We start from the raw sequence: 26,122 nt of genomic DNA, 5'->3' as shown, positions 1-26,122 counted from the left end.
AGGTGCTGGTTGTTTTGGGCAGATATGAAGCAGCTTCATTTCCTGTGGAAGTCACTGGAAGTTGATGGCCATCAGCAAGGGAATATAAACTTTACTCTGGAAACAGTCTGGAGATTGTCAGTTTTATTAAGCAAGCTTGTGGCCCATTTCCCCACTTCTATTAAGACAAGGGTTTGCAGTAAAATAAAGCCAACTGTTATTTTGCAGACACATCTGAAGTCTCTTGCACTTTCTAGAGGAGGCTTGTCCTGGTCCAGAGTGAAGAAATATTCTCATTTTAAAGTACCCCTATCTGAAAGAGAAGTTGACGTTAAACTCCATCTTCTCAGATAGTCCTAAATCCCTTTTTATGTTATCCTCTGAGTAGAGGCAGGTGGCTTACATTTTAGCTGTAGCTGGATTCCAGCTTCTTTGCTCTACTTTCACGATGCCATCTAACACACTCCTCTGGGGCTGCAGGAACTTCATGCTTCCATCTCAGCCTAGAGGTGAAAGCAATGACGAGAAGTTACACCATATAATTATAGTTGTACGCCAGGTAAGACAGCTTTTCACGGCGTAAACACCATTGGCACTTGCCATTGTCAGGAAGACCTGTGTCTCCAGCTCTGCTTTTGTTGTCAGAGTCTCGACACAGATCTGAGTCCAAGCCCAGATCTGAAGAGCAAACCCCCGATACCTGCCAGCTCGCAAACAGGGCCAAATCTCTCTCCGTTCTCTGGGCTTGCGGAAAGTTCTGGATTTTAGATCTCGAGCATGATTAGGGGAGAGTAATGTCATGCCGCAACGTGCAGTCCAAGCAGACAGATCGTATTTAGACTTCAGGTCTACCAGCTTTCTCCCTGCTCTTGGAGTTAGTCCATGGCCTTGTCGACAAAAACATGCTTTTAAGCAATTGAGTTCAAGCTCCAGGTTCAAGTACCACAGATTTACATCCAAACCCTCTGTCTTATCATGCATTTAGCCCACCCAAACAGCACGCAATATTCTAGTGCTAACAGTCCACTTCCTCTTCCCCTTCTGTGTTGGCAGTAAATTGCTGACGTGCTTTTCTGACAGTCTATTTTTAAAAAGATGAGATCAAATATACATAAATTTACACAAAAGTTTTAAAACAAGTCCTTCGGGAAGGGAAAAAAAAAGATCAGAGTCTGTAACATTGTGACAGAATGCGGATTTAGTTAATTGGATCTAGCTATTTGCACCATCTTTTGCTAACTGCCTGTGCCAGTCCCAGGCTGGGAAAGTAATTTAACTCATTGCCTGTGAAAAATGAAATGACAGCAGCTACTTGAGTGAACTTTCACATTAACGAAGCATGATCTGGTCTTGATCAAAGACTTTATTTTCCTGGAGGACCAGAGTTCAAGCACCAGTCTCAAATTTTAAGAGAAGAAAAGACATATGTGTCATTGCAAGGCAAACTCTTTGGAATTTGTACAAAAGCTAAACTTTCATGTCAGCACTGCCACTGACCCTACATTGAAGCTTGACTTGATCATCTCTTCCTTTAATTCTCACTGTTATACACTGCCTCTTGCTAATCTGAATTGGTTTCACCCATTATAGCAATGAGAAATGATGTTATCGTTAGTCATTGCTGCTAGGCACTTTTGGATCACGTCATACAACTCACACATTGTTCCAACAAAACGAGCTCTGAGGAACAGGGTTGAGATCCAAGAGAGAGACCAGCTCCGGGTGGCAAGCAGCCATAAAATTGTCCTTGCAGATCTGGTGTAACCAGATCAACTAACAATCCTTTGGAATGCCGGTGCCTTGGTTGATCTGGTCACACCGGAGAAAGCATCTCTTGCAACCTGGATGCCAGGAGTTAAATCATACAGCTTGCCACGAGCAGCCAGATCAAAGACCACTGTTGGCTAAGTATAAATGTGACTGTTGCTGTTCTGAATAATTGCTGTATGTTGTAAACACTCCCCACAATACACCTACCATAACCTTTTTAAGCACTTGTCACGATAAACTTGATTGTCATATCAACACAACAGGGTGACATGTAAGTGTAAAGGATTGCACCTGTGGGTCCCAGATACTTTATAAATGCCAAATCTCAGCATCATCATGGCTAGGTAGAAAGCCACACCAAGCATTTTTAGAAGAAGATAAACTGTTACAGAGAGATCTGTTGTGCTGCAGATAAAAGTGTCAAGCTGGAGTAAAGGAAAGTCATCAAATGAAAGGATGGTCACCATGAGCTAAAGTCCACTCTTTTCTATTTTCACTGCCTCAGACCTTCACTCTAGTCCCAGGAGAAGTCAAACACATCATGAAGCCTGGCAGAGTCTGACTCTCATGAAGCCTGGCAGCACTGCTGCCATTTCCACTCCACACCTCGCTGTCCTCAGCCAGTTGCCCAGCATGTCACATCCACTGGGGTGGTTTGCAGAGTCACCAGGGCAGGGAACTCCTGTTCTAAGCTGGGTCTTGCTCTGAAAGCCATGAGACGCAGCTTTCTTGTTCAGACCTTGTCCCTGCCCTTGATGGAGCCGTTCCCTGAGCGATAATTACCGAGTTATGATCTCTACAGACGAAGCTAAGGCAGTCACTGCCCTACCACATTTACTCCCTAACGTAAGTTACTGCTTTCATGGACACATTCATAAAATATGACTGCAGGTACTAGATTGTTATAAATTATTTAGAAGGTATAGCTTGTGAATCAAATTAGAGAGGTGTACTGAATCTCTGCAGGAACTGCAGGAACCAGGAGACAGAAAATAAGTTCATATCAAAGATGAAGGATGCTCTGTGTTCAGAACCTGTGTGAGTTCTTGGCTGCACCCCAGATACATGAGGTCACTTAAGGTGAATCATCTGTGGCTCTATTTCTTCACCTCTAGAAGAGGGATAATACTTCTGTTCTCACCTCAGTTTGTCTTCTCTGTTTAGATTTCAAGCTCCTCAGGGCTGTGTCTTACTACATGTATGTACAGTTCCTAGCTTAATGGAGTCATGATCCAAACTGAAGCCTCCAGGCACGTCTATATCATTACTAATTTCACAAGGAGTTGCAATCAAATCCCTTTATTGGGCAAAATATCCTAGAAAAGAAAAAAGAAAGCTATTAAAAACTGAGGAACATTTTTGCTGAAGTGGAAGTAATGGTACTTTGTCCCAAAATGTATAAAATATGTATTGCAATTAAATTCTCTATTGGCAAATTGCTCTACAATTAAAAAACACAGAAGCTTGAGTGAGGCAATTAGAATAATAGTAGAGTGTTAATTATAGCTTGATGGATTCTGCATGCTGGCAGCAATTACCTTCCAAGTGTGCACTTTCTGAACCGAGTCCAAATCCACAGAAAGACACCAACAGAATTAGAAATATCTTCCTTGTTGGCATGCCTTTGCCATTTTAAAATTTGTTTTCATAAATACTTTTGTAAGCTATTTAATTAGATTTAATGAGGTTCTAGGAAGAAACATCCTCCACGCTGTACACACAGGCTCCTCTCTAACTGAGGTATTAACTCAGATATGAGGGATAGCTCAAAATCATGTGATTGGTCTCATTTCCTACCAGCTGCCGTTGATGAGCAATTCTCAGCACACAGCGAATTGGTGCAAACACAAGGCATTTGGCCTGATTGCCAGGAGAGCCTTTTTTGGATATCTTTAAAAAAAAAAAAAAAGGTTTTCTACAGCTTTTTGATGTCTCTTTCCATGGGAGATCCCGCATGTTGGCCCACATGACAAAGTCCTGCTCCTGGTGTGCTTTTTCCTCCTTAAGGGGCTCAGAGAGTCCCAAAAAGCTGCCAGCCTCTCCACCTCTCTGCACAGCATGTCCCAGCTGGACACACGTGCGCAGCACCACGACAGTGGGGTCGCACAGCGCAAAGTGTACAGTCTGGCATTGAATTGGTGAGAAGAAATCAGTTGGGTTTGAGGTCAGAAGTTTCAAGAATAATTAATAATCTTGGGTGTCGAATTTGAAACCACTTTAAAGGAGCTTTTTTTTTTTTTTTATGAGGCCTTACGTAATGGGAAAAAGAAATCCTCTCCTCAGAACTGCCTTACACTTTGGATTTCCCACATTGAAGAACTAAAGATAATTTTTTCTTTAATTCGCTCTATGTTTTTGTAAGACTGTAGTATTTTCTGTAATACATTTATCCTTCCTGACTGAGATTCCCTCTACAGGGAAAGGAACTGCTTGCTCTTAGTTCACAAACAACTTTCAAATACATTAAAGGACTAAACCTAAGCTATTCTCCTATCTTTTCCACTTCTGAAATAGGCTGAAATAGGATCCAAAGCCACACTACTGTGAATTTTTTATTTCTTGGTGTAACAAAAGCCTAACTCTCAAAGTTTTACCTAGAAAAAGCCCCTGTCTATAAATAATGCCTATTGATTCTTCCCGGAAAGATTTAGGGCCTAGCCCAGACAATATATGCAGTGTCTGCCCTGGAAGGTCTGTTTGCCATCAGGGACCCAACAGAAAGCCTTTGAGCCGTGGCAGGGTCCAAAAGATTCTGTCTCTGGCTGTCTCTGTGAAACACTTTGTGAGCGGAGATCCTGGAGACACGGCTGGTTATGGAGGGCATGAAAGCTGGTGAGCATTGCCAGGGCTCAGCACACGGGACTTGGCTGCCTACGAGGCGTGACTCCGTCTGCAGAGATGGGGTGCCTGGAGCTCTCGGTAACCCTGTGCTGGATGGGAGAAGCCTTTCTAGAGGTTAAGAGTTTCCCATTTATCTCCGCAATCTGATCCCTTCGAGGCTGTCCCAAAGGACAAACAGTCACTGTGCAGAGAGACTGGCAAGAGTAAATAGGAAAGAAAAGTGTAGGAAACGCTACTAGCCCTTCTTCTTGCAGTAGGTGGTCAAGCTTTCGGGAGGGCCACTGAAATCATAAACTGTCCGTGCCAGACCAAGATTCTTCCGCACAAGGACATCAATAAACCCAGTGTCTAGATTTCATCCATGTCATCTTCCAAGGCCAAATCTCTTTCTCCCTCTGGATTTCCAGACTTCTTTCTATTTTTCTCATTTCTCTGCTTTCCCTTTCTCCCATTTCTCTTTGGTATGATTTCTGCATGCACATTTTTTCACACTGCACATGCGAATCCCAGAAGACAAAGTAGCCAAGAGGAACGATACAATGGTTCAGCGAGGCAGGGGTACTGCGTACCACCTGCATGGCCAAAGCCCCATTGCTCTAGGGTTCAGAGGACAACTTTGATTGCTGTTTACAGTAGGTGGTCAGCTACATAACTTAATGGTATGTACGCAGTGTTTGCTACGTATCACACAACTGCACACATTCATTAGGCAATCATAATGGCAATGAATCAAGGTATATAAATGTAATCCCAAGTGATCATAAACTTATCATTTATGTGAATTGGATACACATCAGTATATCAAGGGTTGCCCATTAATGGTGTCTCTGACATAAGTTAGAATGAGGAGCATAACTTTTAGTCTATGATGCCTTTGCGTAATGCCTATCTATAACCTCATATCCATCTCTTACTGTAATTACCAAGGGAGTCCCAGCAAGCAAGCTCTTTGTGGACTGTGTCAGATGAAATCCAGCTGCACCACTGATGAATCTGGAAGAAACGAAGAAGAAATCTATAAGAAAAGAAGGAAAAGAGGCAGCAGAAACAGCAGTCTTCGTTCAGAGTCATAGCTTCCAAAAACAAGATGCGTCTCCTCTCACACCTTCCCCTCACACATCAAAGTAGAAGGAAAGGGACTCTCAAGATCTTTGCCCAGTTTTTGGCTCACTGGGACTACAGGCAGGACTACTGAAGCCTGATGTTAAAAAGTCCCAACTCTTTGCCACTCTGGGAGGCTTGTCTGCAATCTCTCTTTCCCTCCAGTTCCCCTGTCAGTTGCTGATAATGTTTCCTATCTTGCATTCCTTATCTATAATTCATTTGGAGAATTAATTAAGCAGGAATAAAAAAAAAAGAAGGAATTAATTAAGTAGGAACTAAACTATATCAGGAGCAAAAAAGTTACACAGCACAGGAGAGGGCAGAACCACTCAACTTGCTCAACCTTGCCCGGGAGAGCTTTGCTGGGAGAGCCGAAGATCCTCAGCTCTGGGTCACAGCAGCCAAAACCTCCTCGTTCTGGCAAATTAAGAGCAGGATGCCACATCTTTCACAGGGGAAAAGGCAAAACCAGAGAATTTGTCGCCAGCGTTGTCTGGGAAGCATGTGCGAATGCCTGTGGGCTGCAGATAGAGCTGTGGCACGAAGACCAGGCCCGGCAGCCGGTAACCGAAGCCTCGCCGTGGAGCGAGGGGGGCTGATGGTGCCTCTCTGAGGCGTCGCGCTAGGAGCTTTCTTGGAGCGGAGCGCAGCCGCACGGCTCCGGCTTTCGCTTCAGCCGGGCTATGGGCAGGTTTGCCACGACGCCCACGCAGCGGTGGTTTCTCCAGATGAGCTCAGCCTCCGCTCGCCGCCTTTCAAGAGGCAGCATGTTCGTGTGGCCGGGGTACCGCTGCGAGCACACCTTGACGACATTCCCCCCACGCGGGTGGCTTTGTTTTCGGAGACATGCCGCTCCCGGGAGATGAGCGGCGTGATCAGCCCTGTCCTGTCACAAAAACCGAACGCAGCTCCGTCCCCGCAGCCGTGAAGCCTCAGCGCTGGAGGATGGAAAGCTCAGCGCTTTCGGAAGGTCAGGCTACGAAATCCGTTTTCCCTCCCTGAAACACCACGCCTCGTTCCTCCCCACGCTGCGAAGCGGGGCCGAGGCGCGTCCTGCCCCGCGCGGGCCTGGTCCGAAGTCGACCCAACCGCGGCGGCGGCCTGGAGGCCATTTCGCGTCACCAGCAGGTACCGGGGACTTTGTAAAACAGGGGCGAACTCAGGAAACCGCCACTTCGGTTTGGTCTGAAACACCCGTGAGCGATTTACTTCTTCCCAGGGCGGATTTACCTCAGCAGCAAGAGGCTCGCGAAAGCGCAGTGGGGACGTGGTCAGGGACCTCGGGATCGCTCTCGGGGGCTTTTCAACCGTTTGGGGAGAGTTAAATTGGGGGGGGGGCGGTGCCAGCCCCCGAGGTGGCAGCGCGCCCGCTGCGTCCCCTTTAAGAGGGGCGGCGCGGGGCGGGGGCCTCCCGCGTTCACACCTGGAGTGGGAAAGGGGGGCGGGCCCTCGCGCCGCTGATTGACGGGCGGCCGCCTTCAATGGGGCGCCGCGGAGCCGCGGCGGGGGGGCGCCGCGGCCAATCGCGGCCGGCGCGGGCAGGCCGCCGAGCGCCCGCCAGCCAATAGGCGACGGCGCGGGGGGCGGCGCGGCCGCACGTTGCGATGTAGCCAACGTGGGTTTTGAGGCGAGCGGCGCTCGGGGGCCGGAGCGGGAGCGAGCGGCAGCGCGGCGGGGCCGGCGCGGCGGCGGCGAAGGCAGCAGCGGGGCCGAGGCGAGGCGAGGCCGGGCGGTCGCAGCGGCTCTCAGCCCCGCGGAGGCGGGCGGCGGCGGCGCTGCGCTGCCCGCGCGGAGGCGAGCGCGGGCCGGAGCCGCGCGGAGCGGCGAGGCGGGGAAGGCGGCCGCCGCGGAGGAACTTTACCGGCACCGGGGGTGCGGCTGCGGCCCGCCGCCGCTGGATGCCGGGGGCCGAGGCGATGCCGCGGGCGGCGTAGCGCGGAGCGGCGCTGCGCGCTCGCGGGGCTAGCGCGGACTGCTGCGGCTGCCCCCCCCACCCCCCCGGCCCCGCCGCCGCCGCGGACCCCGCTCCGGTGCCGGATACAAAATGGCGGTGCCGTTACGGGGCGGCGGTGGGTGCGCGCCCGCGGCGGCGCTGCTGGCGCTGGCGTTGCTGGGCTCCGCGGCCGCCTCGGCCGGCTGCCCCGCCGGCTGCGCCTGCGGCGGAGAGCTGCTGGGCTGCGGCGGGCTGGCGCTGCCCCAAGTGCCCCGGGACCTGCCCCGCTGGCCGCGGCACGTGTGAGTACCGGGCGGGCGGCGGAGCGGGAGTGGGGCCGGGCGGCGGCGGAGCGGGGGACCCTCTGCGCGGGGGTGCCCTGCTCGGGGCCTGGGCGCTGCGTGCGCTGGGCCGGAGAGAGCAACGCGCTGAACTTCTTAAAGGAAAAAAAAAACTCTATCTTTTTTTCTCTCTTTCTCTTTTTTTAAATGATACTAATTTTTGCCTCCTCATAGTTGTTGAGTGCGTGGTGTGAAATCTCGGGTGTCCCTCTCCTCCGCATCGAAAGTTGGACAGGGGATGGAGATAAGGCGAAGCTGGCTGTTTTGGGCAGTGCCTCGCTCAGAGGGAGTTGGTTTTCTCTCAGCCAGCCTCTTCTGAGGGTTATTTTCCTTATATTCCCTCATGCCGACACCTCGGGTGGAAGGGGCAAGGGGATGAGAGTGGGTTTTCTTGTTAACGATGTGATCTGCTGCAGATAAAAAGGCCGGCATTGGATGGCTGCACTTAGGCTCCTAAATCCTTATTTGGACATCTCAATAAATGGCCTGGCTCTCAAAAGTGGTGAGCGCCCCGAGCTCTGCCCGGCTGCTCCGAAAACCAGTCCCTTCGCGAGGTGCCCAAATATGGGCCTGAGCGCTCGGTTCTGGTGCTGGAGCTACAAACTCTGCAGGTGCAAAAGCCGTAGGAAAGTCTTGGTAGACATGGAGCTGTGGGCTGCTGAACTGTGTCGCGTGGTCATGGTGCTTTTGGGGAGTTGTGAAGAAAGTGTTTTCTTTTTTTTCCCCCAAAAAGCTGTGAGAGAGCTGTGGCTCATTTAGCAACTTGTGATTCCCTCTGTTCTTGTCTATTTTTTGAAGATATTAATCTGCCTGATACCATGATTTTGCAGTTGGCAGCTAAACTTGTGGTACGGTACCTAATGGTTAGTCAAGTGCTGTGGCTTTTTTTCCTGAAATCTTATTTTAAAGTATTTAAACATATAGACACCCAAACACTGCAAGTGAAGGACAGCATAATGTTCGTTTCCCATAAAGCGCGGTGGATCCGCTCCCACTGCGTAACTGCAAAGTGTTGTGCTGCGACCTGGCCTGATAAGATCTGAAGTATAAAATGAGACAAGTGAAGCACAGAGGATTCAGGGGGAAAAAGCGTGCTCGGCTTTGACAGCTCAATTCATTTGACAGTCTCAGTACATAAGAACTGGGAGTGTGTGTGTTCATACGCTCGTATAAGTAAGTGTCCTTAACTATTAGCTAACCTTTGTAAACAAAGACCTAGAAAGGGAGAGGAGAAAATGTCTCAGCTTTTCTGTTGCCAGGCCTCTTTGCTGTTTGAACAGATTTATAGATTATTGAATCTATAAAATTTCTAGCTGTAATAGATACTCTGTACCTCTGCCAGGAGAGAAAATGGTCACTGAAGAATTGTTGGAGATCATCCAACTTTTTTATTTAATAGAATTATTAGAGGTTTGTCAGGCTCTCTTGATATTATTCACTTTTGGCTGCAGAAATGCCTTGTTTTATGTGAAATTATCGGGTGTGCTGAATTACTGAGTAGCATTTGGCCCTTCATAGTCCAATGCCTGACTCATCATGTTCACCTGTTGCTGTGCTCTCTTGCACAGTACAGATCCTTCATTCAGCCTTAGGTAATCTTCATATAAAGTTTTTAATCTTCTCAGTATAATTCCAGAATCCCAATGTTCCTTTTAAGACAGTGCATCTTTGTTAATGTTGAGAAATATATTAATAGCCCAGTTCGAACAAATTTATTGTGTTTTTCAGGAGTGCTAATACCCAGGAGTGTCTTAATCATATGGAACTGATTTTTGAATGTCTTGAGTTCAGTTTAAACTTTATTAGTGAAGTCATCACACCTATCTCTACTACTACGGACCTGTTGGCTGTTGATCTTTCAGCTGCTTAGACAAAATATGATTTGTCACTCTGTAAATTCTCAGCTAACTAAAGAATTAGCTGAAGTGGAAACTTGTGATGGCTTTCGTATCTGGCAATACCAAACTCATGTTTCTTCCTTCTTCCTTGTTAATATAGAATGCAGACATTTAAGCTATTTTAAATACTTTGTTTTTTAAAGCAGTATTTTCTAATCAACTAAAAATCATTTATTTAAGTTTAGAGAAACAAAACGGAAGCACCCATTTTTTTTCCACGATTCATAGGCTCATAAACAGTAATTTCTGGTGCAGTGGGTTGTTGACTCATTTTGAGTAGTTATTTAATGTCCTCTATAAAAGTATCATATGCTGAAGAAACATTTTATCTCTGTGCAAGTGCGTGGGTCACTTTTATTTCGCACAAGCCTTTTTAAAGAAGTCAAAAGCAAAAGTTAAGCTGTGCAGGAGCCCCAGACTGATGTGGGGACGCAGTCCGAGTGCGCGGGTCCCATGGAGCCCCTCGCCGGGGTCTCTCGGGAGGCAGCAGGGCGAGACAGTGCGGTCGGAGCCGGGTGTCCCCTGTCTCCCGCCGGAGGTGTCTGCCTGTCCCCGCTGCTGCGCCTGGGTGATAAGCTTGGGCGTGTTAGGTGGCTAAGTGAGGTGAGATAAATCCTCTTCTCCCTGACTTTTGGTGGCTGTGCTTTAACTTTGTTAAAGTGCTTTTGAAAATCCCTCCCTAGCAGTTTATCTCTCTCTTTTTTTTTTCTTTAATTAGTGCCACAATGCTGAAGCAGTGCTTGGAGTCAATTTTCGGTGTGTTTCAGATAAAGCCTTTGTTTGAACTGTTAGAAATGTGGCTCTACACACTGGGGAGAGTTCTGGGACCGACTTAATCATGCTGTATGTTTTGTCAACAAGACTATCAGTACTGAAGAAAAGCATTAGGATCTTTTGAAACTATTGTTATTTTTTGTTGGCAGCAGGGCTTGGAGGTGTTTTCTTTAAGCTTTCTGGAGGAATAACTGATGCAGAAGGGGTAGTGCACTGTAGTCACTTGCAATTAGTACAATGTGATACAGATAACTTAAATGGGCACTGAAATGCCCTTTGCGAAGGGCTGCACGCTGGGTACGGTTGGTTATGTAAGTGTGTAGGACTTCCTGCCTGAGCAGTGTTGCACAGGGCAGGTTGCAACACTTTGGCATGACCGGAGCAGTCTGCTGAACAGCCCCAGCTCCTAGCCTCTGACAAGCTTTGCAGCTCCCTGCTTGCAGCTATGCAAAGCCCCTCGTGTGTGGAGGATGCTGGGAAGATTGAACTCCACTGAGCAGTTGTTCTGCAGTCCTGCTTTCCAGTGTCCCACTCTCAAGCTGCTCGAGATTCTTAATAGCTTTTGATGTCTAAGTAAATCTGAAGTCAGATTTACACTAGAACATTGTCTGTGGCATAAACTCCACGGCTGAGTATGCAGTGTGTTGTACTTGGAAAACCCAGGTGCTAGCCTGTTTCCTCCTTCCCATGCTATCATTTTGAAGAAAGGTGAAGAGGAGATGCTTCTTTTCAGACACCACATATGAGATTATGAGATTTTTTTTCCCCTCTCTCCTTCCTTTTTAGTTATGGAGCAGTTAGATTTTGGGTGCAGATTTTAATAGTATGAAAGCTTTAAGGATATATTAGTGCAGTGCAGCTGGATAGCTAATTCATTGCTGGCATCTGGAGGAATGAAAATGTGTCTTTTTAAACAGATATATCCTGTTTGTGTCCCAAAGGACTAGGTGAAATTTTCAGGATGTCATGTGTCTGTCCTCAAAGGATTTACTGTTTTCTCTCTGTTGTGTTAGTTGCTGTATTACAGGTGGCATTTCTCAGACATGCACGCTTCTTCTCCTGGCCAAGGCTGGAGTAACTCTTGAATTTAGGCACAGCTACTCCCGACCTAGCCTGTGTTACACAAGGGAAGAACCTGGCCAGGTTTCATAGCCTGGAGCAGAATAGCCCAGAAGAAGCAATTAGTCATTGAAACCATATTGCTGTTGATGCATTTTAATGTTTTCAGAGTTGCTTGGGCATCAATGCTAATTATTAAAAAGAAGCCTAAATAACATGTCTTGTTTAAGAAATATTATTAAAAAGGAAAATTGTGGAACGTTATGGTTGAAAAGCAAAATATAAGGAAGAAACAGCCTCAGTCCTTACTAGAGAAAAGCAGGGAACTGTATAGGGTGCGCATGGAGCTTTCTGCCTTTGGGTCAGTGTGTGTGATGTACCTAGGAACAGGGCAGACTTTTTGAAAGTGCCTGACAGATTTAAGAGTTGCTTTCAGTTCCCCCAGGAAGACTGAGGGAGTTGGATATATGGATAAGTTACCCTGAGGCACCAGCTGGGAGGATGTTTCCTGTTTTCATGGTGAATGCCTGGTGAGGCTCCTCTCAAGAGAGCTGACAAAGTGTCTGGGTGCTTTTGGAAGTCCTGTGGGTGCCTGCCTACAGTTTTAGGCCATGAAAGTGAGTTGGAACTAGGAGTCTGGGATAGATTCCCCCTTCTCCCCCCTTCTGTGCTCATGTATATGCATGGAGAGGCTTTGTTGAAGGCAGTGAGACTGAACATCTCTTTGGGGGTTTAGTATACCAGGTGTCATTGCTCTGCGCTCCTAAGATAATTTCTTTGGCTACTTGGTAAAGCAGAGTGGGACTTGGTAGAAAACTTGCTTTGCTGTTGCCTGAGTGCATTGTGCTCTCTGGAGGGGGACATCAGTTGCTCTGTCTCCGGAGTAATAAAACTCATGCTCCTCTGCAGATGCAAGGCGAGCTGGAAGAGAAGGCGGGGGGAATATCCTGCTGGCGGCCCATGGAGAGGGGAGTGTTGCTGGCAGTTCTTTCCCTGTGTCCCACTTCCAACCCTGCTGAAATAATGGAACAAAGATTAAGTAATCATCACCGAGGCACCGGTTGTGCCTAGCCCTCGTGCAGCTGCAGAGCAGTTCTGCCCCCATCGTGTGTGCGGGAGGCTGCTGGGCTTGGAAGAACTGCTTTCAGGAGAGATGGCTGAGGCTTGGTGCAGATGTAGGCGGCCCATTTCCCTCCCGTGATTCCCGGGAAAGAGAATCGAAACCCAGAGATGTTCTCCCAAGCCAGCAGCTACCTCCTGAGTGGCAATCTGGTGACAGGTTTTGCAGTCAAGCAGGGCAGCGAGGGAACTGGTAATTGTAAACATGCAGCGCTTGTAAAAGAAATCAGTGCAGTTAGGAAATCCTGACTAACTCTTACTGTGTTTTGGTATGTAGGAGACTGGAAATTGTCTGGAAGGACTGGTCATGTTCAGCTCCCAGTGGCTTGCTTGGCTTTAGCATTTCCTGAGGCATCACCCTCTGTGGTGGCCTTGTTCAGGCATCATCTGCCCTGTGTCATGCTGGAGAGGATGGCCACAGCAAAGCAGGGCCGTTTGCAGTGCTAGCCTGGGTAGGGGAGGTCTCCAGACATGGGCCTGGTGGGGTAACTGAGGAGACTGAGCAGAACTTGCAAAGCAGTGCCGCTCCAAGCCTGCCGCTTATGCACAAATACACACTTGCAAATAAACCCACCCTTGTGAACATGTGTCTGTGGATTCACTGACCTCCCTCAGCATGCCGTGATATTTATTGGCTATTGCAGGAGAACAGCAGTTAACAGCAAGGCTTTTGCAGCCTGTGTTTGATCTTTCCCATCTTAATCCCCAAACAGAGCTACAAACTGTCTAACTGTGATCACTTCTGTCCCAGGATTAGACATGTATGTGAGCTTGATGATGAAGTCGGGACAAAATAAAATATTACTGCTAAAAAGCCTTTTTGCCTCTTGGAGAAGTGTCTGGGATGAAGTGAAGGGCTCTAGGACCCCCTCAGCCTTTTCTGCATATTCCTCTCTCCTTTTGAGAAACTTCATGGCATTTAATCACTTTGAGGCTTTTCCTTTCCACAGTGACTGCAATTTGAAACGCAAGGGTCCCATACAAAAGGAGCAAGTGCTCAATGGGCTGTGTTAATATTCAATACCATTTACAATGGGTGCAGTTTGAAAAGGGGAGAATGGATGGTCTGGGAGCTGGGGGAGGAGGAATGGCAAAGGGAAAATTCCCAGGGCAGGGAAACAAGCATCTCAGTAGGCATCTGAAAAAAATGAACACACCATCAATTGTTCTCTAGGAGAAACAACTGTTGTTATGTATAGATAAAGCTTAATATTTTTTTTCTGTGCTTGTGCAAACTGCTGCACCGTTCTGTAGATATAAGACTTAAAGGTGGCTGAGCCTTTCAGGAGGTCCTGCTTGAAGTGTAAGGGATGAAGGAGCAAACCTTGAGGCTGGTTGCTTTTCCCCCTTAGCTTTCTGGCATCAAGAGGCTAACGATGATAAACCAATATGTTTTTGAGTCCAGGCACTTCTTCAGCAAAGCACTTCACATGCTTAAGTGCTTCCTTGAGCAGGGATGAGATCTTGCTTTCCTGCTTAAAGTTAAGCTTGTGCTGGAGTCCTGTAGCCGTCAGTGGGATTTAAGCCCATGCAGGAGCACTTTGCTGAAATGAAGCTTTAGTCAGTATGAGCTTGGGTTGGCCAAATTTGCAGTACAAGGAAATCCCATAAAGCTTGGAAGGTTGCTCCTGAACTTGCAGCTTTAGCAGTGTGTGCTGAAAACATCCAGGGTGACTTAATATTTGGGCAGTCCCCCAGGTGCCAGGAGTAGAGAAACACCTTCCTGACTGTGCATACACCTAGTTTTATTTAGAAGAGGCCAGCTGTGCTGAAGGCAGATGAATGCACTGTTTACCTGGACAGCACAACTGCAGTGGAAGATTTTGAACATTGATCTTACATTATCTTTCCTTTCATCCAGCTTGGACCTGTGGCCAGCTGGCTTGGCCTCCCAATGGGTCTCAGCCACCATGAGTGTTTCCAGTTTTCCTTGGCTGTGTGCAGCTCCCACAGGCTCTGCAGGGCAGCTGTGAATTGCTGAGTGCCGTGAGGCTGTGGCTGTGCCCCAAATGCCCAAGCAGTGCATTTGTTTGGCTTCTGGTTGCTTTAATCACTTGGAGTGGGGCTGAAGCCCTGTCTGGATGGCTGCAAAATAGGCTAAGGGCTCCCCCCCCCCCCCAGTAACTAACTCTGATTAGGACTTGTGTATTGTCCCCGACTTGCGTGTCAACCGCACCCAGAAACTCTCAATTAGGGGCTGCAGGGCTTTTAATTGATCTTGTTGGCTGCCCCGGGAGACACCTTGGATTGAGTTAGCTCAGCTCATCAGCTTTTAACATAATCATTTTGTGCTGCTAACCCAATCACTCAGTGTGACTCTATCATTGTTTTGCAATATGGAGTTAGATTGGATTGTATAGATAAATGGAGTAGAGATAATTTAGGCTAATGCTGCTGGGAAGGCACAGTCTGCAGAAAATCCAGGCTCCGGGTTCATCAGCTCCAGAGGAGCAGGACTCAGCAGATGCTTAGCACCTCGTTCGGAGTGAGGGGAATGACTTAATTCAGGGCATGGCTTTAAGTGAGTGCAGTGAATAACACTGTGAGTTAACATAGCCCTTTGAGTCCTGAGTTGTGATTTCATCCAGTAAACTGGCCAAGGCAGCTGGGAGACATGGCTTTAGAAGTGGCATTGTTTTCTCTTCTTTCTGCAAGTGCACACTGTCCTTCTAATCACAGAAAGGTCATCAAAATGAAGCAACCAAATAAACAGCTGGGGAAAATAACATCAACTGTGATCTATGTAGGATGGCTTGTAAAACTCAAAAATGTACTTGGGAGAGGTGGAGGTCTGTGCAGGCATATGGATGTGGCCCCAGCCCCCTTTGGAGCCTTGCATAGGGATGTATAGCTTGGGGCCAGAGCCCTTTTCCCTACCCCAAATGTCACCATGCTCTGTGGAGGCTTGCTGTGGCCCCTGGGCTCCTTGTCACACAGGGCAGCAGCAAAGTAGTCCTGGGTAGCTCTCCTTCCCCCAAAGTGTTCCTGGCCTACAGTCCTGTGGTCAGGGTACCATCAGTCCTACCCACATGTGAAGCTGTTGTGGGTTTTGGTGGAGGCTGAATATATGGTCAGGCTGAGAATCGCTGCCAGAGTGATACCCAGGACAAGCTTGGGAGCCCAGGCTCCCTCTGACAGCTTTCCTGTGAGGTTACTGACTTTCATAGTATGGTGCATAAATGGAGGAACAGTGTGAGGCTACAGGGAGAAACAAAGGGAAAATAAACCCTCTTTCTCACTTCCCAGTATGTTCAGCTATTAAATGATGTCCCACTAAGTTTTTTTCTCCCTGCAGTGCATAGGAGCCTGAGTCAAGGACCATGATGCCATTGTGCTAGCACAGAACACAGAATACGTATTATTATTGTAGCTGAGTCATCCATTAATAGTTAACCAAATCCTGCGCTACAGTTTGAGTCCTTCAACCCCAGCGTCTTCTAGCTTCAGAGGAGGACCACAACATATGTAAAATGTTATGCTCCCTCATTATATTTTCAGCATGTTGTCTCTTAAGCCACAACTGTATAATCTTGGAGCAGTCTAGAAGCATGCCCTGCTATTTTTGGGGCACCTCTCAAGATTTGATGATGTGTCACATCTAATTCCAGAAGTATGGTTCAGTTCTGTGTGGTTAGATTTTCAGTTTGAATAAGAATTGGAGGACAGGTTTCTTGAGCTGCAGCTATCTGCCTGTTTTTTTTTTTATTAATGTTAACTGTGTTGGACACTCAAGGAGTTGGTTATTTTTGTAGTGTCCTGGCATCTTGCAATGCCATGTTTATGACAGTCTATTTTGTTGCAATAGCTTTATATGGATTTCAGCAGGAAGAGTATCGGAGAGGTCCCTTACACACTGAAGAGCTTTTACGTGGCACTGCCGATTTTGTAAAGTGTATAATCCAGTGTCATGCACGAGTTGCATTTAAAAAATGCACGAGCTGGCTAAACCTCCGATATTCTGGAACTGAAGATTTGCGTGTGTGGATTTGTGTTGTGTTTTTTTTGGGTGGATAGTCTTGCTATCACTGTTTGTAATGAGACAGTAATTTGCTTGCAGATTTTTCATCTGGTGTTTTTTGGGGGCCATTTTGGGGAAATCGGATCAGATTTGAAAGTCGACAGAGGAGTAGTCTTAAATGTATTTCTTAAGTGTTTCCTTTTCAATGAAGGTGCCTATTTTTAGATGTTTCCTTTCAGATTAGGAAACACAGACTTTAAGTTCAGTGGAAATTTGGCCGTGACATCTTGAAACAAGACACTTCTCTATACCACCACTTCCTCCAGCTGGCGTGTTTTTGCTTGCTATGGAAAGGCAGAAGCCCTCTCAGGTGTAGAGAGGAAAAAGAGAGATTTAAAATTCAAAGTCAGGGCTGTGCTGCTGCGGGACGTGGATAGAGCGTATCCCCAGTTGCCCGAAGCCTGTGCATTTATGGTGGGCGCCAGCCAGGATGGGAACCCGCTGTCCTTCCGTACTTGACATGCTCATTTCCTCTAGAGAGTTTACCATCAACACTAGTAAACCTCTCAAAATACTACCCCTGCAAGTTCGAAACACGTTTTGCCTGGCCAGCGTAGACGAGGCTGTTTTATAACCACATTTAAAGTCTGTTTTAGCGTGCCATATGCCAATATAAACAAAGGTTTTCTACGTTATCTATCATCTAGAAAATAGTTCTGAAAAGTTATGGCTGGCCAATCAGGTGGTGTTTGCAGCAGACTTGAGAGAGCTCGGCTAATTTGGTTTGATCTCCAGCATAGACAGGTTTCTAAAGCAACACTGCGTGCTTGCTCGGATGTTGCAGCTGTCACTGGGGCTCAGGGACTGCTGCATGCATGTGCCCACAACTTGGAAAAAATATCCAGAATTAGTCTGCAGGCTTTTTGGGTGCTTTTTCCTGGTCCCATTTGTTGTCATGGCTGTGCCTGCTTGGCGGCGCTTGCCGCGAGAAGTGATGGACAATGTCTCCGCAGGAGAAGGGTGGCCCGCGGGCGAGTGCGTTCCCCCCTTGCCGTCGGGAGCCCCCACGGGTCAGAGAGTCGCTGGTCTGCAAATTCTGTCGCGGGTAATAAAATTGATATCGTAGGAAGCCGCCTGGCTGGAGGCCCTGTGAAAAATCACCCCCTAAATGTGTTCCAGTTGTCCAAACATTGCTGCCTCTCCTTCCTCCTCTCGGTGCGTGCCTGTGCGAGCGGAGGGAAAATGGGGGAAAGTTGGCTTTTGCAGGCGCGAGCTCTCATCCGCCAGTGCCTCAGGAGCAGGGAATCCGTGAACTGGCGTTTACTTTGTTTTCTGTGAATCTGTTTAAACTGAGTTTGGCTGGCAGTGGTCCACCCCAGGTTCAAAAGCTGTGAGAGCATGAGTAATCTTCTCTGAGCCTAGGAAAGAGGTCCGTGTGGGCTGTTCCTGTGGCCACTCTGGCCCCCAAGCAGGTTACCTGAATTAGGTGGTTCCAGTGGGGTTTTTTCCTTGCCTTGCAGCATGAAGTGGATGTGTGGATTCCCTTCTCCTCAAGGACAGGGTGTCATGGGGGCCAGCAGCGAGTTTGCTGCCCTTGGCAAAAGGAGAGATGGCATCTCATGAAGGTGATCTGGGTGGCACCTGCAAAATCCCCACCCTCTTCTCCCTTGCCACTTACTTCATTGCTCCCGTGCCTCTGCGGTGCTGACATGATCGCAGGCGCGGGCCAGCGTGGCAATGCCGAATGCTGCTGACACACGAGAGCTGGCCTGGGCTTGTCCTTTTGCTGCTGGTGGCCCGGCTGTGCCGGTGAGCCAGGACACCATCCAGCGCGCTCCGTTTGTCTGTGTAAGGCTCAATAAACCTCTGTCCCCTTCTGAACCAGGGGGCAGAATCGGATCAGCACTTGTATTTCATTTGTTTTGGCAAAATGGAGAGACTTGTCCTGTTCTAGAAGATTTAAATAAACCATATGATGTTTCATTTTGAAACGTGTGTCATAATACTTTCCTTTTTTTCTTTGCTAAGCATATTTTTGTGCTGTTCCTATCTATTCAGTCTGTAAACAACTGTTTCTCTTCTTCCCCATCCCCACCCCTTTTTTTTTAAACCAAGTAAGTGAATGTAAGTCTTCCAAGTAGCAATTCTTTGGCTTTTAATCACCTTTGGATTATTCCTGAAGTATGACACATGTACACTGCCTTGAAGCAGGAAATAATGCATGTTTTTAGACCTCTGCTTTGCAAGTGTTTGTGAGCGTTGTGCTGCTCCTATCATTTCTTATTATTGCAAGCCTGTTTTCCTGTATATCTTCCTTTCCACTTTCCAATCATTGTTATGGAGAAGATCAGCTCAGCACCATCCAAAAGCCATTGAGATCAATGAACTTAAAGGGTTTGGGTGACTCTATGCTCATAAGAGCAGAGGAATGACCTCTTCTCCTTTTGTTACAATAGGTTAGAAAATAGGTTATGAAGATGATAAAACTGCACCGAGGCAGACTTGAACTCTGCCATGTGAGCAGGAGGCGAAAACTCCTGGTTTGGGAGAAGGTCTGTAAAGCTGAGGCTTCACCCCTGGTTTCTTGGCACTTTAATCTTGAGTTTTTTAACTTTGTAGCCTAAATAACAAGAAGCTGGCAGTCTGTCTTTCAGTCTGAATTCACATGTATGGGACTTCTTTCAGCTCCTGGTGTTTTAGCAAATGTGTCTGTTTATCTCTGAGGCTTAGTCCAGCTCCCCAGTGAAGTTGCTTGGCTTTTGATTTCCTGGTGAGTTGAATCAGTTCCAGAAGCTCTGATTTCATTCTTACCTAACTTACGACCAAGGCGCGTGCTGGTCTTTGAATTAATCTCCTTTGACAAAAAATCATATAGATCTGAGAATGTTTGGCTTGTACCGTGGACTTAAAGCAGGGACTGGCTTTGCCTGTTGATGGTTTAATAAGCTCTTTGAGGCAAGCATTGCTTTTTACCCGGGTTTCCTGAGAAAACAGTCTGTGTGAATGGGGGTGTGTGCGCTTGTCCGTTCTCTCCCCCACAGCTCCTGAAGCTGCAGGCCAATTTCAACTGAATTTGATTAGAGGGCTCAAAAATTTCAAGTTCTCCCTCTTTCATAGGCAGCAAGCTGGGGGGAGCAGCCGTGTCAGTATCCCCACTGAGGAAAAGGAAGCAGTATGAGATTAACCTGTATTAGACATCAAAGAATCCCCATGGGGGAGAGCAGTGCTGTTAAACCCTGTCTGCAGGAAAGGCTTTGGTCAGGGCTCAGAGCGTGGCAGACAGTGGAGGTCCCACTGCGAGATGTGCTTCCACCGAGTGCTGCGTTCACTCCATGTTTGCCCCCGTCTGAACGGAAGGTGAAGGGACTCGATGCCCCCCTCCCCACCATGGTGGCAGGGCAAATTAATAGCAGTAGGAGCAGGGGGGCTGGGTGCTGGGATACCCCCCTTGCCACTCCCAGGAGCAGAGGGGGAGATGCCACAGAGGTGGGACCAGCACTGTCGCTTTTCAGTGTCTAAAATGTTGCTCCTGGGGCTTCCTACTGGGTTGGGGGGCTGGAAGAGGGGAGGGTTTTGGCATGAAGCATCAAGCCCTTGTGATCGTCATGGCCACAGCTGGGAATAGTTTTCAGTGACTCTCTGCTCTCCCCTTTGGAGGAGATGTTCCAGGAAGAAGAGACCTCGGCGCCCAATGGTGGTTGAGCAATCGGCTGCAGATGGAAAGCCACGGCCCTGGGTGTCTGTCCCAGCTCTGCCTGCATCTGTGCTCCTTCCTCTGCTCCTCGGCAGTGCCACTTTGGTGCGGGGATGGATGCCCAAAGGCCTCCTGGGCCGCTCGTGGATGCGTGGACTTTATAGCCACTGTCCAGAGAGCAGAGCCATGCAGCACCCTCAGGAAATGCCAAATAGCAGCCGAGACTGTTTACTACAGTGTTTCTCTCTCCCAGTTTCTAGCACTTGTGTCTCAAGTACTAGCACTTTGTGGTCTGCTTAGCAAGAGACTGACAGACTGCACTTTCAGCTGACAGGGATGTCTGCTGACCATGCAACAGCTCCAGCATCCATGTATTTTGTGTGCCTCCCCATGGCTCGCTCCAGCTCCCTGAACTTTATTATTTGGACTGTGCAATTTTTTAATTTTTTTTTCTTTCTTTTTCCCAAAGCCTCCCCTGTACATGCATCTGCCCAGTTGTCCCCTTTGCAGGTGATGGTCCCCTTGTGCAGCCCCTGTGCTGATAATTAGCTGCTGGTGTGCAGCAGGCTCCCAGCCTGGCTCCAGTCACTGCTGTTTACTTTGTTTGGTTCACCCTCCAGCTGTGAATACTTGAGCCAGCTCAAAGGCGAGGTTTTGAAGCACCCCGTGTGCAAGTTGTAACGCCAGCGTGAGGCTTGCTCAGGAACAGACTGTGCATGATTAAGCCATTTAGACTTGTCATAAATTTTTTAAAAAGTCAAAACAACAAAAATCCACCTTTTGGGGGGAGGAGGGGAGAGGAGATGGCAGCTGAATGTTTCTGGGGCTATGTGCTAATTAAACCACAAGGCTGTAGACTTGTTTGTGAGAGGCATAGCTAAAATAAGAGGAATTCATCAGAGACTGTAGGCCTGCACATTTGGAAACAAAATGTGGAAGTTTCCCTGTTCAACGATTTCCAATTACTTCCTGTATGGTTTCCTGAATAATTCTGGCCACTGGTTATAAGACAGTCTGCCCTGCAACTGCAGGATGCATCCCTTCCCAGCTCTCCATTTTGGCCATCGTTTTCCCAGCCTGCACAGAGTATGGGCGGCTGCTTCCTCTTCTGTAGGGCAGTTGTGCTATTCGGAGTCGGCAAAAGAAAATTGTCCTCGGAAGCTGGTTTCCTGATGCTGCTGTGTGATAGACAATAAAACAGCAGTCCCTGGGCGGTTGGGGCCGAGCTGGGAGTGGATTGAGAACGTGCCTTGCAATGTTTTGTGAAGGTTATGGTCTGTCGCAGCTGATATTCCTTCTGACAGTTTTCCTGTATAGGGTGCTTTTCCATTTTTCAAACGCAGAATGCCTTTCCCTCTGCTTGTTTGAATGGCTTCAGAGCTACCAGACCATGCCTGCAGCAGAGGAGAAAAGCTATTACTTTTTCTTGTCATTCACTTGTGTCGGAAGAGAGATTTACAAGATTCCTTTCTAGATCTGGGTCCATTAAGAACAAAGACCCAGGACAAGGCAGAAACGAGGGTGAGGGGTGTGAGGGTGAGGGGTGTCATTGCCTCTGCTGGGCTGCCCGCTTTGCTCCCTTCTTTGCAATTGGCCTTCCCCGGTTCTCTGTGCTTCCTGCTCTCAGTGGCTGCCTGAAATTTAGGACTTTCAAGTCGAGGTGAATGAACCATATCACCTCTGTATGGGTGGGGATGAGGACCCTCTGACACCGCTTTTGATGTATGTGGCTTTTTGAGCCACATGCCCCTGATCTGTCGCAGTGCTTATTTCCCACCCCGTGCCTGCATTTGGCCCAGCACCCTGACACTGGCATCCTGTGGTGTGGCAAACGGGTAGAAAAGTCATCTCTGCAGCGCTCATCTCACACTGTCTATTGTCGTTCACCGAGGAGCAGTATAGAAATAAATTACAGGATAACATAGCAGCAGCGATGAAGCAGGAGTTGGGCCTTGTTTCTGCTGCCATTAGGAGACTGTAGATTTGGGCATGGTTCTTCAGCCTGAAAGTGGCTGTGTGATAAAACAGAAGTACAGATTCATCTTGCTTGAGGTGTAAGCTTATAAATATTAGGCATTAAATACAAGTTAGAGGTCTAGTTTCTTTTGCTTTAGTGGAATGCAATGGATATTTCCAGTGGACAACTCAACCTATCCCATGATAGGCAACTAAGTTGCCTACTTGAAGTCTGTCTCTCTGTCTCTCTCTGCATAATTGCTTATCAGGCAGATCCTTGGTTATTGATTATGCCCTAGGATTATTGTCCTAGGAGCTGCACAAGCAGAATACGAAGCACCTACTTGCCCTTCGGTGCTTAAAAACTGGGAAGCACTGGGAGGTAGGTGGATCCTCTCTGAGGGAAAAGAGGCTTTGTGATAAGAGCTTTTTCAGAACACGATCCTCTCTGCTTTTTGAAGGCCAAGAAAACCTCAACTGAAAGTCTATTTTATTTATTCACTTATAACTCCACCCAGCTTTGAGGGGAGCATATGGAGGCCACCAGTCTTGCTAGGCGCACAAGCATTGCTGGTATGGCCACGTTCCCCCGTTGGAAGATTATGTTCTGGGTGATATTTGAAATCCATCTGTCTGTAAGCAAAAAACCCCACACTTCCTTCAAAGTTTTGACTCTTGCATTTTTCATCTTGGGCAGACTTTAAAGTTTTCTGCAGTGTTGAAGGGAATGGTTTGGTTTCCCGTTGCCCACATGTTAGCATTCCTGAATATAACAGCCTCAAGATTTGTGGAGCAGATTCTTGAGATTGTGAGAATGTTTTGAGCCAGAAGATGTTTCCAGAAACTGCCTGGCCTAACAAAGTTAGGTAGCTGGTAGGACCTGGACGCAGCTCAGGGAAAATGAATAAGGCATTTTTATCCCTTTTTAAATGAATGTCATTCCAACCCAAACCACCATTCTTGGTCTTGGGAGCTGTTCTGCTCCGATACCTTGCTGCCGTTAAGCCACAACTGTTCTTCTTTGAACAAAAAAGACAAGGTATGTAATTTAAAAATGAGGTTCATTGCCCTGTTCTTGCACTGATTTCCTGGGCGATCCTGCTAGGTCATTTAAAGCTGATCTGCAAATGGGTTTAGGTACCTAAAGATGATCTTTGGTGGAAGGGAAGTACCCCTGCACAGCAGCACGCGTATCTGTGTGCGTTGACAACTGATGCTTAAACCCCGTCTAAACCTATGCTGAATAGACCTGTGCAGTGAGCTTTTCTGTAAGAGCCCTTTGGGGGTGGCTGCTTTTGCCCAGAAATAGAAAAGTGAGGGTGGCAGCACCCACGGCCACCGCCGTGGCCCAGTGCTCCCTGAAGGTGCTGCGCGCTCAGCTCTGGCATCTCCTCGAGTGGCAGCGTCCCTCAGGATGCTGGAATGCTTCTTGGTCGGTTCCTGACAAAACTTCTTCCTTGGTTCTTCAGTGAAATGCAAATCAAGCCAAGCCATGTGTTGAGCATTTAATATGGAAAATGCTACTTTGAACAAAAGGTATTTTAAATATGGCAATTGCATTTCAAATGGGAAATGTCACAGTGGGCTTTATGCACTACCTTCCTAATCTGCTTATGTCATGCTGCTTTTGCTACTTATGCATGTTAGGCTTCAGTCAGTGTCGGGATTTAGGCATGAGACGTCTCTTCCCATGAGTATTTTAATGCAGGCGTGAGTGTGACTGAGAAGGGAAAGTGAAGTGAGGTTTCCCACCATGAGCTGCTTGCTCCACTGGGAAGCTGGGCATGGCTCCTCCTGGGGCAGCCACGTTTAGGTGTTCAGGAGGCAGGAAAACCCCAGTGACTATTAACCCACATGTTTTATAACCTTAGTTCATTTCTGAGGGTAAAAGAATCAACCCTGGTACAGACCTATTGCTAATTTGATCCGGACATGGTGGGTTGTGGGGGTTTTTTTGTTAGCTGTAAACATTTCTGGTGCACTCGGGGATTGTGGTATTAACATTTTCTCCTCGGAGAGGAGGGCTGACTCAAACTAAAATTGCTGATTGATTCCCTTTTTTGCCCTTCCCCCTTTTCCTGTTGAAGTCAACAACCACTTCAAAGGCTCAGATGTGTTGGTGCCAGACGCCACACAGTTATTGTTAGAAGAATCTGAAATATAATTGAAAACAAACCTTTGTTCAGCCAAGCATATCTGGCTATAAGCTTTCGCTCAAGAGGGTGATGGCTTTTGAGACCTTCTTCCTCTAGGTTTGGTGTCCTCACACTTGTCATGGCATATGGATCGTCTGTGAATTCTTTTACATCTGGTAAATGTTCGCAGATCTGGAAAGTGTGTATTTTAAAGAGGTTTTTTTCTCTCTACCTAGAAACACACACTGATGCTTAAAAGTTACCAGCATATTTGTGGAATTCCTTGCAATAATAAAAACGTATTGAATTGGTCTTGGCAGGCTGATTTCAACAGAGATGCTCCAGGTCCAGGTTCCTCTACTTGGCAAGCCCCTGACTGTCCTGCTTGCTCTCCTGTAAAGACGCGTCTTTTCTGTGGGATATAAGATACTATTTGACATAACATCTAAAACATTTGTAAAAGCATGGATGAGAGAGATGTCAGCATTCATTTTAGTTTTAGTTGGAGGGTGAGAGTGAAAGCTGAGGTTGGGGTGGGAGGTTTGTAGTCAGGCTGTGTTTCTTTTCTTGGCTAAATCGGCCAGGCTGGAGTTTCAGAGGAGCCCAGCAGGTAGCGGCGCTCTGCGTGGAGCAGCCTCCACTTACCCGCGACCCTCTTTGCTCTTGTGTGCACAAACATATACCATGGTTGTGAGATGCGCTATGTATTTTAGTTCCTGACGTTTCTTATAGCTGTTTCCCATACACAATTTAGGAGACTTCATTGCGTCAACCTTAGTCCAGGACTGGAATTGCTCCTGTTTATAGGTGCATGTTGAGGGTGCAACAAGCTCTTTTCCTTATGGATGTTACCTATGTGGCATTACTTGCAGAAACGAGTCTGTAAAGTTCTGCCAGTCCATCTGAGTTATAATAGGCCTTTCAGCTGCATGATAGTTAATAAATTTAATATATTTTTTCTTCTAATTTTCATTCCCTATGAAAAACACCAGCCTCATTGCATATGGCTGTCTGTCTGTTGTTTATTATCTCTGTTACACTGTGGTTAGTGCTCACACATGATATTTCTTTGGTTTCAGTACAGATTGAGCGGGTTGTCTGCTGCTGGATCCAAAAAATGTAAACTATTTATAAATGAAAAATACTCTTGAGTTTTAAAGTGCTGTGTTGTCCCCTCTCTCCAGCATGTGCACATTTGGCTGATCTCATGTAATTCCACTGATGTAAATCCAGATCTTTAACAATTTACGGGACCATGCGCTGCGTGAAGAAATCTTCTTATGACCTTGTGTTCATGGGGGGAGAACGCGAAGCAGTAGTGATAAACAGTGATGGAAAAATGTTATTTGGCTGTGTTGCATTCAGTGCAAATGTGGGCCCAAACTCAGATAAAACTTCCTTCAGAGTTCAAGGATTCTTGATTTTGGTTTTCCAGTTAGGCTCATCTGCATCATAAGCAAAAATTGAAAAGCTGGGACAGAAACTATTAATGTGGCATGAAAGGACCTGAAACGACTAGAGTGCTTTTCTAGTACTCTGTACATGTAAACTCTGTTTTTGT

At 47.3% G+C, this 26,122-nt stretch overlaps 1 protein-coding gene and 1 long non-coding RNA gene across 3 annotated transcripts in view; one reads left to right on the top strand and one right to left on the bottom strand.

The window, feature by feature from the left end:
* Window positions 1–17: 17 nt before the first annotated feature.
* LOC135329594 (uncharacterized) lies at window positions 18–7,076 on the bottom strand. Its single transcript, XR_010391156.1, has 5 exons — window positions 6,925–7,076; window positions 5,514–5,583; window positions 2,891–3,065; window positions 383–482; window positions 18–292 (listed from the first exon to the last, which is right to left on the bottom strand). It is a non-coding gene; the product is annotated as an uncharacterized LOC135329594 (long non-coding RNA).
* Window positions 7,077–7,277: 201 nt separating this feature from the next.
* LRIG1 (leucine rich repeats and immunoglobulin like domains 1) overlaps window positions 7,278–26,122 on the top strand; it is a 100,437-nt gene continuing 81,592 nt past the window's right edge. For both annotated transcript variants that reach the window (XM_026109742.2, XM_064519174.1), the window contains exon 1: window positions 7,278–7,929. In XM_026109742.2, the coding sequence (XP_025965527.2) occupies window positions 7,739–7,929 (191 nt within the window). In that variant the 5' untranslated portion in view covers window positions 7,278–7,738. The remainder of the gene's footprint in view (window positions 7,930–26,122) is intronic.

Source organism: Dromaius novaehollandiae, chromosome 12 (genome assembly GCF_036370855.1).
Source record: "Dromaius novaehollandiae isolate bDroNov1 chromosome 12, bDroNov1.hap1, whole genome shotgun sequence".
In the NCBI taxonomy this organism is placed as follows: Eukaryota; Metazoa; Chordata; class Aves; order Casuariiformes; family Dromaiidae; genus Dromaius; species Dromaius novaehollandiae.
Note: the sequence above shows the minus strand (reverse complement) of the source record. Positions and strands in the feature narration are given on the sequence as shown.